This window comes from Molossus molossus, unplaced genomic scaffold (genome assembly GCF_014108415.1).
Source record: "Molossus molossus isolate mMolMol1 unplaced genomic scaffold, mMolMol1.p scaffold_m16_p_1, whole genome shotgun sequence".
NCBI lineage: Eukaryota > Metazoa > Chordata > Mammalia > Chiroptera > Molossidae > Molossus > Molossus molossus.
Window position 1 is genome coordinate 230,154,565 of NW_023425344.1, and position 20,340 is coordinate 230,174,904.

Genomic DNA, 20,340 nt, shown 5'->3' on the forward strand with positions numbered 1-20,340 from the left:
CCCCTCCAATTCCCGAACTGACAGAGAATCTGAGTTGACTATGTATCCATGGATGGTTTACTCCAGTGGCTCAGGAGCATCATTCTGGTGTGATCATGTCCTCTGTGGAAAATAGTTTTCCCAGACATGCCTGTATAATTGTCCCGTTTGCTTGTGAGTAGATTGCCACATGCTTTATGCTTTCTTTCCTCCTCCATGTGCTGCAGGATGAGCTCATCATTTCTTCCTCCGGTGTAGATAGATTCTGATGCATAGTCTGTTTGGGTTGTTGTCCAACCATTTTCTTAATACATGGTGTTGTCAAGTCTTCTCCCTGGCCTGGGTCAGAGGGGAGGCTACTGTGGTGCCTGCCCTCTGGGGAAAGCTGAGTCAGAGAATTAAGACAGACAATAAATAAGCAGGCCATGGACTATGAAACAATTTCCATGTTTACTGAGTGTCTTTTCTGGGTCTAGCATTATCTTATGTGCTTCGAGGAGTAGAAACAAACTGTCCCACATAGACACAGCTTTGAAGGAGCTTCTGGCTGAGAAGTGCTCTTGTCAGTGGGTTTAAAAACAATCTAAAGCCATGTGCTGGCTCAAGAGGAGTGACCCAGACGACCGCTGCTGTGGAACTTCAGACACAGGAGTGAGCCCCTGGGCTGGGAGTCAGGATGAGTGTTTGAGGGGAAGCAGGGTTTGATGAAACCTTAGGGATTTGAATAGTTGGACAGAAGGGAGGAAGGTTTTTACTAATGCTTTATAAATCAGCCACTAGGCTGTGCATTCTTTAAAGGATAGGGCTCTGGTCTTGACCATCCTTCTGCACTGGTGTATGACCCGGTCTTGCTCATGGTTGGCATTCAACAAGTATATATCAAATGGACTAAAGCTTTGGGATGCAGACCAAGGAGAAAACTCCTTAACTGTCAGCTTTGTAAGCCTCTTAATTTCTAGGATCCTCAGTTGCTCAATTCTAAAAGGGCAGGTTTGGCTAGGTAATCCCCACAGTTCCTCCATGCCTGAGGTATCTGGGAGCCTATAATCTTCTGATCACGAGGGATAAGGAGACTTCTGGAGTTTTGGCCAGGGGACTGAGAATCAAAACTTATGCTATTGGAGCAAACAAATATAAAATGATGTTCATTGGTGACACAGAGAGGTGGGATAAGCTTATCCAACAGCACTCATTCAACTAGTATTTACGGAGCATTTACCTATATGCCTGGCACGGTATGATGATGAACAGGAGGACAAGCCCCTGGGCCAATAGCTGAAATTCTATCAAAGGAGAGACGAGACAGTCTGTATACAAGGAAACAAATGAGCAAGGTAATTTTGAACAGTGGTTTGTTATGATAGACAATTGGGAGTTCCTGGCGGGTAGGGCAGGTTTAGATTGGAACTCTGCAGAGTGGCATTCGTGAAGAGCTCTGACTGACAGCAAGAAGCCAGCCAGGCTGAGATCTAGGGGCAGAGCATCTGAGGGGTGGGACTGTCTATTCTCCTATGTCAGGGGCCTGCAGCTTCAGTTCTTTGGCGGAGGAGTAATATTTGATGTCTGGGCACTAAGCTTTTGCCTTCCTTGGTTCACAGACAGCTGTCATCACTTATGACTATCTCACCACCTTGAGGAGTGTCCCCTATGGCTCAGAGGACTACTTACAGCTTCTGTCCGAGGTAAGGGACCCATCTGAGCCTTCCGATTGAGCGCTTTGAGTGAGTCCTGAAGTGACTGCAAAGCCAGCAAACTTCCTGTGTGCAGCTGGAGGTGGGAGGGGACAGTGGGCATTGAGGGTGGGGGCTGGGGAAGAAGGAGGGAAGGACCATCTCCTCATTGGAGATGCTTTTGTGCCCATGTGCTGGGCTTCTCGGCTGACATCAAGCTGGGTCCTATGGTACCAAGGCTATGGATCTACAAGGCACTGTCAGGAAGGCTGATGTGTGTTTCTGGGAGTGCAAGTGTCTGGGATGGCTCAGGAGGGATGAAGGCTCTGTCCCTGAGATAACTCAGCTGGCTTCCAACTGCTTTGTCAGGCAAAACCCAATTGAAAGAGGTTAATTGCTTTTCTGTCCTCTGAAGGCGACCCTGAGGCCTCTTCTAGGCCTCCGAGCGGAGCTGTCGACCCTGCACACTCTGTCCTCACTTGGAATAGGGAGGTTGATTTTGATGCTGTGACTAGATATCCCAGAGAGTTGGGGCATCAAGCAAGAGGGCATTTTTGTTGAACGTAAGCTGAGTTTAGGGTCAAATGTGGATACTTTTGGTTCCTCCAGAGAGAGGTTTGTGATAAATCTATGTGTCTTTGCTCAGCCTGGAATGCCCTTCGCCCCTTAGAAAATTCCAAGTCATCCTTCCAGATTCAGCTTAAATACCTCCCCTTCTCAACCATCTTTGGTGGATGGAATAATTAATTTTTAAAATATTATTTAAACTTTTCATTATGGACATTTCAGCCATCCATAGCAGTAGAGAGAATAGTATAATGAACCCCTGCAGAACTGTCATCCACTTTCAGAAATTATCAATACTTTTCCAATCTTGACTCATTACTCCCCCCTTTATGTATTCATTCCTTTGTTTATTTTTAAATTCATTTATTTATTATTCTTATTTGCTGAAATATTTAAAATCAAGTCTCAGGCTTCATATTATTTCATGTGTAAGTATTTCAGGATGTATTTCTAATAGATAAGGACCTTTAAAAAAACTTGACTACAATACCATGACCATACCTAACAAAATTAACAATAATTTCTTAATAACTTCTGATAGCTAGTCCACATTTAAATCTTCCTTCTGTCCCCAAAATGTATTTTTAGAGTTGGTTTGTTCAAACATGAATTCAAACAAGGTACATATAATACATTTGGTTGATATTTCCCCTCCCTATTTCCTTCCTTTTTTCCTTCCTCTTCCCTTCTCCTTACTCCCTTCCTCCTTCCCTTCCTTCTTTCCTTTCCGAGCGATTTGCTTATTGAAGAAACCAGATCATTTATCCTGTAGAAGTTTCCACATTCAGTGTTTGGCTGATTGCATCTTCAAAATGTCATTTAATGGGAAATAGTTTCACTTGGTACACAATTCAAAATATATAATATTTGAACATACAAAATGATTCTCCTATCCCTGTTCCTCAGGTACCCAATTTTCCTGCCTGGAGGTGGTCATTATTTCCTGTGTATTATTTTAGAGATAGATTCCTATTTGAATTTAATCACTCTATTTTTATACCTGCCACAAATGATAGTTGGTCACATGTCTTTCTCTCTCCTTAGACTATCGATTCTGTTCGATCAGGGATTGGGTCTTTCTTTTTTATATCTTCTCCCTCTAGACATGATGCTTAGGACTGAGTTGATTGAATGTCTGTTTCAGTGCTAGGCTGCACCCTGCTAGTAGTTCCTTGCCTTGGGAGAGGCCCCAGAAAGAGAGTACGATTTGGAATCAGAAGACCTGAGTTTGCACCTCAGCTTTGGGGAGGCCGTTTAACTTTTTGGAGCTGCCATTTTCCTTGTCTGCAGGCTAGAGATGGTTATACCACTTACTAAGGATTATTTTGTGAAATATAAATGTAAGGCAGGTATAAAACATAAATCAAATGTCTGCTAGAAGGAATGCTGCATAAGCACAGGGACTTGGTCTTTGTTGTGTTTCTCCATGTCTGAAGCACCTACAATAGTACCCAGGACACAGTATGTAGGTCCTGAATAAAGGTTTGCTGAATGAATGAAGTCTTAAAGAAACTTAATATCCCCCTGCTTTTCTCTGTCCTCCTTTGTCCATTTAACTAGGCTGTGGGCCTTGGTACTCACCAGGGCGACACTCTGCCAAGAGGTCCCCGGGCAGAGCAGGCAGGGGCATGGGTGCCACGGGGACAAGCGCCCGTCACGTGTAAGTCATCCGAAAGGCAGTGGGGCCGCAGCTCCTGGAGAAGTTGACAGCTCTGGGGGATGAGTAAGGAAAGTGCAGCCTGGCATTTGACAAGAGGGCAGCATGTGGTAGTTGGCACCAGTTAACGGGTGTAGGCTAGTCCCGGAGTTGTGCCGTGGAAGGTGGAACTAACTAGTTGGCACTAAGGAGAACAAGTAAATACCGCAGGAGTATGTTCTTCCATTGGAACACTTATCTGTTCTCATCCGAGTGACTGATAAAGGAGTGAGTGAAGGGTAAAACCTAATTATCTCACCTGTCAAGCCAGCGTCCCCAGGTCCCAGAGTGTGCCAGAGCCAGAGTATGCCAGAGTGTGACAGGCAGCAACTTCGAGAGGCACTTTCAAGGTTAGTGCTCAGCTGGCTTGGACTTCAGTGACTCAGCCCCACATCAGGAGAGGGTGGGAGCTAATGTGAAGGAGAGTTTCCTAGGAGCTCAGTGGCACTTTGCTAGGCAGCTGAGGGTGTGGGGCGGGCCAAGGTGCTTTGAAGAATGAGATCCCCTGGTGCTCAGGATGCTTATAAACAGAAAACACTTGTGAACTGGCCGGTCCACAGGGCAGAAAGAAGTCATGGCTGATGCAGACAGACATTTGGACAGTGGGCTGGAGGATGTAGGGCAGTTTTTTCTGACCAAGAGGTTGGGGTGTAGTGGACATATAGTAATTCTACAGCTCAGGAGCCATTCGCATTGAGAAGCAGCATCCAGACTTTCCTTTGGGGAACCAGTCATATCTCAGGAACTTACCATGAGGTTTGAGTGGGGCTCACTCCACCCTCAGCTCCAAGGGTGGGCATGTGACTTAGGCCCATTTTTTTGGCCCTAGAGATTGATTCAGGGAAGGCACCTGTGGCAGGCTGGTCAGTGAGCATCAGCTCCAGGACTTCTGGGGGTGTCTCCCATAGGACATTGTCTTTTCTGCTGGATTAGCTGAGAGTATAGGATGTTGGCCTAGGGCTTCTGGCAGCCTTCTTGCCACCATGAGGGGAAAGCCCATCTGTGAATGGAACCAGTATTGTGGAGAGAAGTGTCATTTGAGTTTTTAGATCTAGCCGAACCTAAAGCCAGACTACCACTAGACTTTTCAGTTATGTGTGCCAGGAAATTCTCTTTTTGCTTAAGGTGGTTTGAGTTCAGTTTTCTGTTACTTCTGTTGCAACCAAATGAGTCCTGATACACTGGGGAATCTTGGAGAAGCAAGCTGGGTCTTGAAGCACAATCAGGTTTTTTTTTTATAATCCTCACCCGAGGACATTTTTTCATTTATCTTCAGATAGAGTGGGAGGGAGAGAGGGAGGAAGAGAGAGAGACACACACACACATTGACTGGTTGCCACCCACACAACCCCAACCAGGGCTGGGGACAAACTGCAACTGAGGTACGTGCCCTTAGGGGGACTGAACCCAGGTCTCTCTTGTCTGCGGGCCAATGCTCTAACTGCTGAGCAAAACCGTCCAGGGCATAATCTGAGTTTTGATAGATCATAGAAGGGCTTATCTCTAAGGAAGTAATGAACTTCAGAAATTCCACGGCCTAAACAGGATGAGGAGAGGTTGGGATGGTGCTGGTGGAATTTGAGCTATTTTGGCTCCTGGTCCACCATGAAGCACCTCTGCTTCCTTATCTGTAAAGTGGTGGCAATGGCCTTTGTCCCAGCTGAGTTTGTAAGAACGAGATGGGAGGCTTTACTTCATTAAACACTGTGGATTATTTAATCCAACCAGAGAGGCGACTCAGATGCACAGAGTTTGCCTTGCTGGCTCCTTATTTTAATGAAGAAGTTAATGATCTCTATATTCCTTATTTCTACACTTATTAATTGGAATTCTTCTATAAAGAAGAGGTGTCCCTTCTCCTTCAGTTCTTGATTGTGTTTTTATCACTATGAACTCAGGGATATTTATTTTGTTCTATGAGTTACAATCCAAAACAATTATTATTAACTTTATTGCTCAAATTGTTCAAACTGGCTACTGGGAGCTCCTTCGGGTTGTCTCCTGTGTCTTTTTGATATGCCCCATCATTTTTTGGATGCTATCTTAACTTTTTGGTACCACAGATGCCCCAGACTCTCCTTATATTTTCCTTGCCGCAGCCCTGTAATTAATCACTTCTCCTTTTATTGGAGAGTGATATTTAGAAACCAAGACGTGCATGCATATTGCTTTTGGGGTATTATTGTGTCTAGGCCCTCCTGAGGCAAAGCCAGGAATTATATGTATGTATACTTATTCATGCATACACACATCTATCTATCTATCTATCTATCTATCCATCCATCCATCCATCTGTCCATTCACTTATCCACCCACCCATCCATTAAAAAGCATGAGTTTATACTGATATCTTCAATTTCACTCTAACATTACAGAGTTCATTTAGCCTTCTTCCTTTCCTTTCGTGTAACTTATTTCTCTGACAGTGAGAAACCTTTCTCTAATGATCTGTAATATCTTAATTTATTTGTTCAACCCTAGTATATCCCAGTGTAGTTAAGACCCCCAAGACATACAGAAGTAGGGACAGTGGCTATGATGGGTGAGATTGAATTAGTTAAGGGGTGCTTGAGCTGGGTTTGGAAAGATGGGTAAGACAGAAGCCTGTAGCACTGGGGACAAAATGATCTTGGTTGATGGATAAATTTTTGGAGATGGTCTATAAGAAACAGATTAGTGCAATGTCTGGAGACTAGGGAGAGGGTGAGCAAAGGAACACACTGGCAAATACAATTAGAGCTAGGTCACAGAGGGACCAAATGCCAAGTTTTATACCATAGGGAACGTGGAATGTTCTAGAGCAAAGTTTCATTAAGCCCTGAATGAATGAGAATGCTTAAAGTTATCAGTGACTGAGTAGTTTTTGAGCTTTTTCTGTGTCAGATAGTGAGTAACAGAGTGTGTGTGTGAGAGAGAAAGGGCAGCAGAGAGAGAGATTGCATGCGCCTGTACCTTTCTTGATCAGTGCTAATGCAGGAGGGGACCTTGATTGCTTCTGTGACTGGAAAGCTTTTTAGCAAAATTCAGTTTCTTGTTTACTGACTGGGTCACTGGACTCCTGTGTATCAGATGCTTTAGGTCAGCAGTATGAGGTGTCATATTAGTTACTATAATATTTAATATTTGGGCTTGAGGAGGAATTATTTAATGCTCTTTTCCTTCTTGCCTGAGAAGCAGAACCAAGAAGTTGCAGGACTCCATCAGATAGAGATCAAACTGTCAGCCTTATTACTGATAAGTGCTGGGTTGGAGCTTGTGGCCTGGGTCTGTGAGCAAGTGGGCTTGTTGAACTTCTCCCCTGAATTTGATAGACTTACCTACCAGGCATAGACTTGGCAGGACAAGCCGCTCAAATGGGAATCTTCATCCAAGGTCAGGGAGGAGCTGACTACCAGTGCTCTGCAGGTGTGCAGATCCCAAAAAGGGAGGAGAGCGGATAGGCGAGCCCACCATGCTATGCTGCTTCTCCCAACTCACCAGCTGCAGTTCCTCCTGTCACAAGGAGTGAGGAAGAGGGCAGGGAGAAGTCAGAAGCATCATATCTCTGATGGGGCTCCACGTGCATGCGTGAAACTTAGGGATAGGAAGTTCACTTGCAATATTTACCCTAAGAATGGGAGATAGTTTTAAATTTGCAGTAAGAACCTTTTGTGCCTACTAAATTCAGCTAACCTTTAAACTTGACATTCGTCAAGGGACACAAGTGCTTCGGGTTTGAGTAGGGGATAGCAATTTCCGCATTAGTGAAATCTGCATTTAGAGGGAGGGTCATATGCTGTTAATCTTTAGAACCATGGCAAATGGTAGGGTGTTTTTGGGGGAAAGGGACTCAATTTATGACCAGTGGATACTAGCCAGAGGAGTAGAGCAAGGAGCTAAGGTGAGTGGTGACTGTTTATAATTGTTCCGTTGAACTTGAGAAAGACGTCTTTGGCATCAGCTAGCTCAGTCCTCTAATGCACAGACGTGGAACTGGCGGTGCAGAGGAGGTGTGATGTGATTTCTTTTGGCCCCTGCAGGTTTGTGGCAGATCATGTACTTGGTCTTGGACATCCAGGTCTTGCTCAATCTCATGTTCTTTGCATTTTATACTCAGTTGTCTCCTTTCATCCACTTCTAAACTGAGGGAAAGCGCCAAGTTGGATAGAAAGTGGAACCAAAGAAGCTTGGGCAGCTGTTCTTTAAAAAAAAAATTTTTTTTTCTTTATTGATTTTTAGAGAGAGAGGAAGGGAGAGAGAGAGAGAAACATCGATGAGAGAGAACATCGATTGGCTGCCTCCTGCATGCCCCCAACTGGGGATCGGGCCTACAACCTGGACATGTGCCCTGACCAGGAATCGAACCAGCGACTTCTTGGTGCATGGGTCAACGCTCAGACACTGAGCCACACCAGCTGGGCTGAGGCAGCTGCTCTTGCCAACTAGTTGCAGCAGCTGGAGTTGCTTCTCCCTCTGGTCTGTCCCCTCTGGTATGAGCCCTGAGGCTGTGGTGTTGGCCTGGGGTGGGCTTGGGAAACATTCCCATAGAGCCTCCTCCCTGGGAATCCCTTACTCATTCACTCAGTCAGCCAAACAGTTCAACAGATATTTGGAATTTGCACTCCCCAGTGAGAGGGAGTGTAGAGCCTCTAGGACAGCGGTTCTCAACCTATGGGTCACGACCCCTTTGGGGGTTGAATGACCCTTTCACAGGGGTCGCCTAAGACCATTGGAAAACACATATTTCCGATGGCGATTCATAACAGTAGCAAAATTACAGTTATGAAGTAGCAATGAAAATAATTTTATGGTTGGGGGTCACCACAACAGGAGGAACTGTATTAAAGGGTTGCGGCTTTAGGAAGGTTGAGAACCACTGCTGTAGGAACTGGTAGATGCTAGCTCTGTGCTTGGGGAAAGTGTTTTAACTTTCAAGCTGTTGAACAACTGCCAGTTTGGAGGATAACCATACTCCCAGCTTAGTGAAGGTATGGCAGTCCATGACAGTTTAAAGAGCTGTTGCCCTGCAAGGGGAACCAGAGTAGTGTCTGGCTCCTCAGGAATATTCTCTGAAACCTGGGGGCTGCCCTGGCCAAGCCAGGACATGTCTCCACCATTCTTCCATCCATTTTAACCCACATTAACAGAGTCTGCTCTGTGCCAGGTCCTGTGTGAAGCTCAGGCTCAGAGGATATAAAGGGAAATTAGATGTGCCCTCTGGCCTCCAGTTGCTCACAGACCAGTGGGAGAAGTGGGTGTGAAATCACCAGTTGCAGAAGGATTCCAGCTCTGGCCTCTGACAGCAACTAACTCTCAGCCATTAGGAGTGGGGGCAGGACCCCCGCATGACGGGGGCTCCTGACCCAGCCCGGGTGGGGGTATGGCCAGGGAGGCCTCCTCTGAGTAGCAGTGTCTAATATGCCACAGCTCTTTTGCATGCACGGCATCATCAACCTGAGGCAGAGCTTTTCAGTGCACTCTGCCCCTCCTTTGTTCTTCTTCTGGCCACCACGGAACGTTGCCTGAGAGTGTTCTGCACCGAGGAGGAGGGAAATGGAATCCTTGCTCTCTTGGAGACTGGCTTTTTCAGAGTTTGTGATAATTTCTGCAGGAGCATGAGCTGCATTTAATTTTCTCTGGTTGGGTCATCTAAGGACCAGGCCTCTGGAATAGGGAGGGAGCCTGCAATTGAATCTGGTACTTCCTTTTTAGTTTTCTGTATACACAAACCTCTCTGAGTGTACCACACTGCAGACCTGCACAACTTTCTGCAGTGGCCCTGACCCCAAAGCTTTCTAATTTGGGGAGCGTTCCATAGGAGTGGGCTCTTGGGCCCTGGTGTGGTCTGGGGAGAGATCAGGGGCTCATTCCCATCAGTGGGGACCCACGAGGAAAATTTAGCATGACCCCAGCTTCCCTTGGAGTTGGGGCTCCCTGTGCAGTGGCTTCTCTGTAGTTTCCAGATCACCCAAAGCCTTTCATTGCTGTGGACTTGTCAGTGACCTATGGATCATGGCCAGTAACAATGTCCCATCTTGCCATGTCTGCATACCTCTTGTCTTTTTAAAAACAAGTGAAATATATAAGACCTAAGAAAAAGTATAAGAAATAATTTAGTGATTACTCTTGTACTCACTGGCCTTACAATTGTAACCCCCAGGTACTTCTTCCCTGATTTCAGCTTTCCTCCTACTTAACCTGATGCAAACACAATGTTGCCTTCATTGTTTGTCATTCCCATGCACCTCCTTATAACCAACCATTCATGTGTTTGTATGATAGTTTTCATTCTGGTTTTGTGCTAGGGAAAAATATCTGTGAAATTGCAGATTTGATCAGCTAACTCTCTCTTTTTTGGGGGTCTAATGCATATGCAAATAAGTATTCTGGGTACCACCCAGAATTGCCTCTTGTACCGTATTTTTCGCACACCATTACTGGTGCCGGTCATACTTTGAGAAGCACAGGCTATGCCATCTGTAATAGACACTGGGCCAAACTCTGGCTTGCACCCACCATTGCCTCGGTCTTGCTTCTGCTGGGTTTGGCCACTCTTCCCAGCTCTTCTCTTCCCTGAGCTCACCCTCTTTATCTTCTGGGGCTGCTTCAGGCTTGATGCTGCCTGATGGGATGGTGTTTGCTGCTGTTGTTCAGAGGCAGTGATCTCTTTCCAGAGGCCACACTGAAATGAAATAAAATAAGCCCCTGGGTTTCCAGTGATGGGAGGCGGTTGCTGTGTGCAGGGTGTCTCTCCATCCTGATCAGCATGAGTATCACAGTAGCCAGTTCCATTCTTGTGTGTCTGCAGTTCCCTTGCCTGCATGGGCCACCTGGACACACAGGGTTGGCTTCCACCTGCCACAAAGCTGCTCTCCAGCTGCCCTGCCAAATGGTTCTTGTACGGCAGGTGGGGGAGGGCAGAGTGCCCTGCTCCCCGGAGATAGTACTGTGTTGAGGTACTGCATTGACCTGCATGTAATGGGGCAAGAGCTAGAGAAACCCTAGCTGCTGCCTGTTCTTACCCGTCTCACATGCCGTCCCAGACGAACCACAGCTGGGTTTCTCACTGCTGATTACTTTTCCCACTGAAAAGCTCCCAACTGGATTCTACCTGTGCTGAGGGTTGTAAAGGGAAATGGGATGAAGCTACATGATGGCAGATTTGGGGTGGGCATAAGCTGGGACTTCCTTATGCTAAGGTAAGTTATAGTACTGGGTGGTGTACCGAGGACAGGAGTGAAGTCTGTGCCTGGAAGGGCAGCTTTCCAGAAACGGTAGAGATTGTCTGTCATGGAGGGGAGAGTGACAGCTGACTGGTGGTTTCTGACCTTCAGGCAATTACGGTCACCTGGGGAGCCTGCTACATAAAGTGCGGATTCCTAGACCATACTCTCTAAAGATTTGTTTTCCATGATCCTGGAGTGAGGCCTGGAAAACCATATATTTTTTAAAAGATATTTTTTATTGATTTTGAGAGAGAGAGAGAGAGAGGAAGGGAGAGGAAGAGAGAGAGAGAGAGAGAGAAACACTGACGTGAGACTGAAACATCAATTGGCTGCCTTCTACATGCTCCCTACTAGGGGTTGAGCCTGTAGCCCGGGCATGTGCCCTGACCAGGAATCCAACCGGCAAACTTTCAGTGCAATGGATGTTGCCCAACCAACCGAGCCACAGTGGCCAGGGCGAAAACCATATTTTTAATGGCTTCTGATGCTAAAAGCAAGTGTTTACATTGACTGAACACTAAGGGACAAGTGCTGTGCCAAGAGCTTTCTCTACCATCTTTTATTTTTTATCCTCACCCGAGGACATTTTTCCATTTTTTGTTCAGATAGAGTAGGAGGGAGAGAGAGAGAAACATTGATGCGAAAGGGACACATCGAGTGGCTGCCACCCGCACGACCCAACCAGGGCCGGGGACAAATTGCAACTGAGGTATGTGCCCTTAGCGGGAACCGAACCTGGGTCTCTCCGGACCGCAGGCCGATGCTCTAATCGCTGAGCCAAATCGGCCAGGGCTCTCTACCATCTTCTTTAACTTCATAACAACTCTGTAAGGTAGATACTATTGTTATCATCCCTGTTTTACAGATGAAGAAACTGAGACTGATTTACTGTCTTGTGCAAGGGCCCACAGCTAGTAATTAGGGGTATTAGTTTCCTGTGATTGCCATAACAAATTGCTACAAATCGGGTGGCCACCGACAACAGAAATTTATTCTCTCACAGTTCTGGAGACCCGAAGTCCAAAATCAAGGTACCATCAGGGCCATGCTCCTGCTGGAGGCTCTGGGAAGGATCCCTTGTTGCCGTGTCAGCTCCTGGTGGCACCAGGCACTCCTTGTGGCCATGTTCCTCCAGTCTGTGCCTCTATCTTCTCTTCTCTTTCTCTCTCTCTCTCTTTTTTTTTTTATCCTCACCCGAGGATACTGTTCCATATTTTGTTCAGACAGAGTGGGAGGGAGAGGGAGAGAGAGAGAAACATCAATGTGAAAGGGACACATCCAGTAGTTGCCACCCACACAACCCAACCAGGGCCGGGGACAAACTGCAACCGAGGTACGTGCCCTTAGCGGGAACCGAACCCGGGTCTCTCTGGACCACAGACCGACACTCTAACCTCTGAGCCAAACCAGCCAGGGCTCTCTTTTTTTTTAATCCTCATCCGAGGACATTTAAAAAAAATTTTTTGCATTTATCGTCAGATAGAGTGGGAGGGAGAGAGGGAGGCAGAGAGAGAGAGAAATATTGACGTGAGAGAGACACATCGAGTGGTTGCCATCCACATGACCCCAACTGGGCTGGGACAAACTGCAACCCAGGTATGTGCTCTTAGCGGGAACTGAACCCAGGACTCTGGACCGCAGGCCGATGCTCTAATTGCTGAGCCATACCAGCCAGGGCTCTTCTCTTTCTCTTGCTTTTTTTCTTTTTTTAAAAGAATATTTTTTTTTTTTTTTTGCATTTATCTTCAGATAGAGCGGGAGGGGGAGAGAGAGGAAGAGAGAGAAACATCGATGTGAGAGAGACACATCGAGTGGTTGCCACCCACATGAACCCAACCAGGGCTGGGGACAAACTGCAACCTAGGTACATGCCCTTAGCGGGAACTGAACCCAGGACTCTCTGGTCCGCAGGCTGATGCTCTAACCGCTGAGCCAAACTGGCCAGGGCTGTTTGTTTTTTGTTTTGTTCTAGGGAGATAGAGATAGAAACATTGATGCGAGAGAGAAACATCAATTGGCCTCCTCCTGCACACCCCCACTGGGGATCGAGCCCGCAACCCGGGCATGTGCCCTGACCAGGAATTGAACTGGGACCTTTCAATCCATGGGACGATGCTCAGTCCACTGAGCCACACCAGCTGGGCATCTCTTCTCTTTCTTATAAGGACACTTGTCATTGGATGTAGGGCCCACCTAGCCAGTCCAGGATAATCACTTCTCAATATTTTAAATAAGGTCACAATCACAAGTTCTGGGGTTAGGACATGGACATATCTTTTGGGGTGCCAGCATTCAACTCCCTACCGGGTCTTGGATTTATCCCAAACAGTGTGGCTCCTGAGCTTGGCTTTTGACCACCTGACTTCCTGGCTGTCTCTTCCAGATGGGGCCAGTGGTCGAGGTGTGGATTTGCTTGCTGTATCAGGGAGTTTGAACAATTTGCCAAGCCTTGAGAGACCAGTGTTTTCTGCCATCTCTCTTCCATCCTCTCAGCCCCCTGCCGTTTCTCCTGAAGCCCTCTGGACCCCCAAATTCCCACAGCTTCCTCTGCTCAGGAGGGTGGGCCACAGGGCTTGGCCGCTCTGCATTTCTCTTGCCTCAGTGGCCACGTCTCCAAAATGGGAACCGCTGGAGTAGCAGGTATAGGGGAAGGCCATAATATAACTAATAAAGTTGATGGAAGGCCCTGTGCAGTTGTAAGGGTGAGCGAGTCGCTTGTTAACAGCAGTAATAATCGAATAGCCTGTTCTTGATTTCCTGCTTCTTACTGTCTTGGCCCCAAGCAGCTATTTTCTAACAAATTAAAATCTACTCAGCTTTCTTTCTGTCCCCGAATAAAACTACTCTCAAAGCTCTTGCCTGTTACAGCAAGCCTTTTTAATAGACTATTCCTTGTAGAACTGTGAGACATATGTCCAATTAGCAGAACAACTTCACTTAAATATACAAATAAACTGTTGGCTGATAATGGCGGGACATATGTGAGACTAATTTAAGGCGATGCCATTCAGGAACTGGGGCGCTGCCCCCTCCCACTTCCCCAGTCTGTCTCCAGGTCTCTCTCTCCCCGCAGTTCTTGCTAATGGAACAGATCTTCATACCCCACACTGGAGGATGAAGAGGGTTGTCTTTATGCTATGCCCTGTGATAGCACAGAGTAGCTAAGCCACTCATTCATGTAGTCAGTTGTGCAGCTAATATTTATTGAGTACCTGCTATGTGCCAGGCACTGTGTGAGGTGCTGGATATGCAATGGTCTATTCTTGAGGGGACAAGAGCTAATTATCAACTGATGGAACTTAGAATGTCTACCCTAGGAGGGCAGGGGCTCAGTCTGATTGCCTGCTGCTTTATCCATAACACTTAGAACAGCACTTGGCACACACCAGGTTTACTAAGTACCCTTTAGAGCAGCGGTTCTCAACTTGTGGGTTGAGACCTTTTCACAGGAGTCACCTAAGACCATCAGAAAACACATATTTCCAATGGCCTTAGGAACCGAGACACCGCTCTATCATCTCCAGGCAGGTCCGCCCACATGCAGATATGCCCACATACAGCATGAGGAACTGTATCAAAGGGTCGCAGCATTAGGAAGGTTGAGAACCACTGCTTTAGAGGATCAGTGAGGTAAGTGGAAAAGATGATGTCAGCTCTTGCTGAGTGCCCTCAAAGAGATGCAACATGGTCATGGGGTAAAAAGTGGCTGAAGCTAGGCTGGGAAAGGGCTCTCTGACAGGAATTTTTCTGTTGAAACTGAAAGTGATGAAAAAACCAGCAAGTGAAGGGCTGGGGGAAGCCTGTTAAAGGAAGAGGCAGGGCAGGCTACATAATTTTCAGGGCCCACTGCAAAAGGAAAATGTGGGGGTGGGGAAATCAGTGTACGTTTCTTGTGGCCCTGCACCTCAGCCTGCAGTCTCTCAGGAGATGGCAGCCTCTGTGCTGGGATGTGCTCAGGACCAGGATCACGGTGGGCGAGAGGCCCCTGCCTGATCACCTGTGAACTTACCGTCGTGATGCAAGTCTGGGGTGGGGAGGGATACTGAATGATGTGTATGACCCAGACCCTTCTGCACCCAGGCACGTAGCAGAGAGGGCAATGGCAGAATGCAGGCCCCCCTCACCTGGGCCGCCTAGCAGCCACCCTGGGTGGAGAGCAGCTGTGATTGTGGGGTGGAGATAAGGAGGCTCAGCAGCCAGGGACTAGGTGTGAGGAGTGGGCAGCCCACTGTGGAGCTGGGACTTGGTGTGAGCTGAATCCCTCAGCATGTGCTCCACTGTCCCATCAGGCTTCACTTGCAAAACACACATTCAAAGATAAAAATTAAGAATTTTAAGACAGCTACTGTATTAGTTTCCTATCGCTGCTGTAACAAACTATCACAAACTTGGTGGTCTAAAACAATACAGGTTTATTCTCTTACAGTTCTGGAGGTCAGAAGTCTGAATGGTTCTCACTGAAGTAAAATGAACGTGGCAGCAGGGCTGTGTTCCTCCTGGGACTCCAGGGGAAAACTGATTTCCTGTCTTTTCCAGCTTCTGGAGGCCACCTGCATTCCTTGGCTCATGGCACCCTTTCTCCATCTTTAAAGCCAGCCTTGTCTGGCCAAGTCCTCACTCTACCATCTCTCTGGTTGTCTCTTGTGCCCTACCTCTTCCACTTAACAGAACCATTGTGATAACACTGGGTCCACCTGGATAATCTGAGATAGCCTCTTTATTTCAAGGTCAGTTGACTAGCAACCTTAATATTATCTGTAACCTTGATTGCCCTTTGCCCTGTAAGGAACATATTCACAGATTCTGTGCCATGGACTTCTTTGCTGGAGGGGGGAGGTGACATTATTCTGTCTTCCATATTAAATCACAAGTGTGGGGCCCTTCTGAGTATGGGGCTCAGTGTGACTGCACTGGTCACATGCCCATGAAGCTGGCCCTGGGAAGAGGAAATTGCAAACCTAAAATCCCTGAGATGGGAATGAGCTTGGCTTGTTCAAGAACACAAAAGGAGGCCAGTGTGAGGGAGTGGAGTGAACGACAGGCCACGTGGTACAAAATGAGATGGGAGAGGCTGCCTTGGGCCGAAGACAGGAACAATAAAGGGTTAGGAACAGCAGGCTGGGATCTGCCTTTGAATCTTTAAAAGAATGTCTATACGAAAAATTTCAGATGTAATTAAAAAGTAGAGAGAATAATATGAACCAGATACCTGGCACCTAGATCTAAATTATGTTGTACTTCATTCATTCATTCATTCACTGCTGAAGAATTTTAAATTCTAGAAATCATGGCTTTTTACTTGTAATTTCAGAGTACATCTTTAACAATGGATGTTTTTCCAACTATTCATGTCATATCACCATGGACAAGAAAGTAGAGCTGACCACATGTAACAATGAAATTAACAAGATGTCTTTAACTTCATCTAATTCCTATGTGTGTTTAGTGTTCCTCAAATGCCCTGCCTGTTGATCTTCACATTGCACCTGGGCTTTGTACCTATTCCCTCTTAGCATGAGACCTCTTTCTCTGAATCTTTGAATTTTGTTTTGTGTTCCTTCCCACCAGCCCCCAGGATCTCAAGGCTTAGAAAAAGTGAAAGAGACTCCTGTTCCATACCCAGGCTCATGGCCTGAACAGAGATGATGGGGAAGGGAAGGGAAACAGGCTGGCTGCATATGTTATTCTACTTGTGGGCTAACATTGGTTTTTCTTGTCTGTAATTGCCATTCTAGAAATGCCCTCACTCTTCCAGCCGCAGAGTAACTGTTGAGAACAAATTAATTATGTACCATCTTAGTGTGTGTGATTAAGGGGCACATGGAGGGAAGGGTTCTCTTTAATTTTTCTGGCAACTAGGTTCCCAAATGGATGCTTTCCAGGCTAAAGAGTATGTGTCCTGGGCTCCTGTGGGCATCTGGGTTTGTCTGTCTGGTGGCAAGCTTGCTCACTGGCAGGCAGAGTCACAAGTTGTCAGTAATATTATTCATCTCTTAAACTTGTAGCAAATGTGCACTGTTTGCTGAGGGCTTGCACACTCACATCAGCTCATTTGGGATTTCAGAGATGCTGGGACAACTTTCTTTCCTTAATCCCACCCTAAATCATTGCTGATGCTTATATATCCACCATTAGAGATTAATTCCTTTGGCCTAAAACTTGTTCCCTGTTAAAATACAAGTATTCTTGGCAGCTGTGTAGCATGTTTTATTCATTAAGCTTTTTTAGCCATTAGCAGCTGCCCTCCCCAGATGCCCCCTTCTGCAACTTTCTTTTTGGATGGCCTTTCTGAAACAGAACCTATATTTGGAGCATATCCTGTTCCATAGAATTCTACTCTCAGTTGCTGAGGCTGGAAAAACAGACAGGTTAAAGACACTCCTGCCAAAGTGACAATGACAGAAAATAATTTCCTGTGTTACTGCCTCTTAGGAGTATTTTCATTTTAACTGGAATTTTCTGGAAACACAGTGTTTAAAAGAACCTGTACCTCTCTATTCTATCATGTCAGTGGCTTTATCCTTAGACCTCTCCTTTGTTGGGCTCCCTTTTTGAGGCAGAGGCGAGAGAGAGCTCTGGCAGTACCACCTTGAGAGTAAATCCAGTTTGTGTAACTCAGGTTGGGCATTTGGAGTGGTGTTCATTGTGGGTGGCAAAGAAAGTGGAGCTGACCACCTGTAACATGATGTCCATTCTGCAGAAGGAAGACTGAGGTGTAAGGACAACTCTAGTTGGAGTGGGGCTAGAATGAAAATGTTATCTTTAGAACCCCAGTAGACACAGTTGTAGATTGTTAGAGTCAGAAGACACCTTAGAAACAGTCTAACTCTGGGAAAGTGTTTGCCAGCTCCAGTTGATGGTAGTGGCTGCCTTAGTGCAGAGTGGAGAATAAGTGAGTCTTCACCTGGGCTGTGGTTGCAGGTTGTGATGTGTGATGTGTGGTTATAGAGGGGAGACACGTATGTTACCCACTTGCTATCCTGATTCTGCTCAATCTCTCATTTACAAATGGGCCAGCTGAGGTTGAGAAAGCTGGGATGATTTGTTCAGGATTATGTAAGTAGGGGCAGAATTAGCCCCAAATCCAGATCTCTTCTGTCCAGTTCAAAACCTTTTCTTCTGAAGTATCCAGGTATTCTAAGAACTATTTCATTGTGGTCTTAAAGCCAGTTTCTGGGTTGAAGTCCCAGCTTTGCCACTAGTTAGCTGGGCACCCTTGACCAAGTTATTCAACCTTTCTGAGCCATTGCTTCTTCATCCATAAAATAGGAGATAGTTATTGTGCATACCTTATTAGGTGGTTATGGAATTAAATGAAATAATACACATATAATGTTCAGATTACGGCCTAACACACAGTAAGTACTTAATAAATGTTAGTAATTTAATGAAGATGTTACATTTTTAGAAAATCCTCACCCGAGGACATGCTTTAATTGATTTTAGAGAGAGCGGAAGGGAGAGAGAAAAGGAGAGACATTGATGTGAGAGTGAAACATTGATTGGTTGCCTCTCGCATGTGCCCTGACCAGGCATTGAACCCAAAACCTGGGTATATGCCCTGACTGGCAATTAAACCCATGACCTTTTGGTGTATGGGATGACCCTCCAACCAACTGAGCCACACCAGTCAGGGCTAAAGTGTTACATTTTTATTGCATTGTCCTTCTAGATTCTTAATGGATACGGACACACAACCTTCCCATAGTCACCCCTCTCAGTATCCTTCAGTGTTACCACTCAACACCTGCTTCTCTTTGTTCCCTGTTGAATGCTCTGGGAACATCTGGGTTTGAAGTGCTCCCGGAATTTGTAATTTGGTGATGAAGTCTCGCAGAATAATAGCCAAGTGTGAAATGATGCTGGATCTGTGAATGGCTGCAGTTCTGGGGTGGCTTTTGTTTTCACACTTCACTTCCACAGAAATTTGTTTTGGTTTGGAGCATGCGATACAGCCCTGAGGCCTGGTGTGGTTCCCCAGGGACCAGCTGCCAAAAGGGGCCTTGGTGGCCATTTTGCCTGGACTCCCGATGGGAACATTATTATAGCATCTTCCCTGATACTGTTGCTGATCTCCCTAGCCAGTGTTTCCCCACCCTAACCTAGTTTAGAGACTGGGCATCAATGCCCAGCTGGTGCCAGCCCCATCCCCTTATCCCACCTCTCCTTGTGGACTTATAAAGCAGGGCCCCATCAGAGACCAGACCCAAATCTGTGCTGTGGTCCTCTCTATGTCTTATTCCAGCTGTGCAGGCCTAGGTGGTGGTTCCCTTTGGAAGACCTTGAGGGGGATCCGGGAGGCCACGAGAATCAGGAGGAGTCTGCAATAGTCCCAGAAATCTGGCTGGGGGGAAGGGACTTTGAGCTGACTCCCGCAGGATGAGTGGTCACCCCTTGCATTATTTGACTTGCCCTCACTTTGGGTCACAGTTTGGTTGCACTCTGGCCATGCCTGGGCTTGCTTCCCTGCTTTTTGTTGTCTGGGCCCAGAGCCACAGCATGGGCAGGAGCCCAATTGTTTCCAAGGGAGGCTCAGATAAAGGGAGGATTGAGAGCCATGCTGAGGTGGAAGTCCTGGCTCTGCTGTTAGTTCTGGGATGGTGGGAGGCGGTAGCATCATCTGTGAGAGGGAGAGCAGGGAGGAGAGGAGAATGGGTTAGCTGGGAGTAGACAGAGGACAGGGGAGGGAGGCCTGGGTCCAGGTTGAAGAGGATTTTGAGAGGTGAGGAGATGAGAGGTGTGGTGAGATTGTGGAGCCAACCTGTGCAAAGGCTGGGGGGGTGGGCAGATGATGGCACAGGAGGTGACTGACCACTGTGAGGGGGATAGTGAGTGAGCGGGGAGGTAAGAGTTGAGGCTGGAGGGGGCCTGGGTCATATCATGGGGCCTGGTAGGCATAGTAGGGGTTGAATTGCATAACAAAGGCAGTGGGGACTTTTGGCGGGTGATCACTGAAGGCTGTTTCTCTTTTTTGCCAGTATCCTGTCCCTTCCTGACCCACCTCCTTGGGCTGCACAGCCTGTGGCCTTGTCTAGTGTTTGTGGTGAGAGGCCTTGTGCCTCCTGGCCTCCCTCGCTTCTCTCTCCCAGTGGCTCCCCAATCTCAGTTTGTTTGTACATCTGGTGCTTTCCAGGCTCCTGTATGTTCATCAATTTGTTCCTAATCTCTGTGTTGTTAGCTGGCTTACTGGAACAGCTCCTGGGAGGCCAGACATGGCCAGGTG

General features: G+C 46.8%; 1 protein-coding gene across 2 annotated transcripts in view; it reads left to right on the forward strand.

The window, feature by feature from the left end:
• The window catches only part of ADCK1 (aarF domain containing kinase 1), a 108,792-nt gene that overhangs the window by 7,596 nt on the left and 80,856 nt on the right, over positions 1–20,340 (forward strand). For both annotated transcript variants that reach the window (XM_036246516.1, XM_036246525.1), the window contains exon 3: positions 1,578–1,661. In XM_036246516.1, the coding sequence (XP_036102409.1) occupies positions 1,578–1,661 (84 nt within the window). The remainder of the gene's footprint in view (positions 1–1,577; positions 1,662–20,340) is intronic.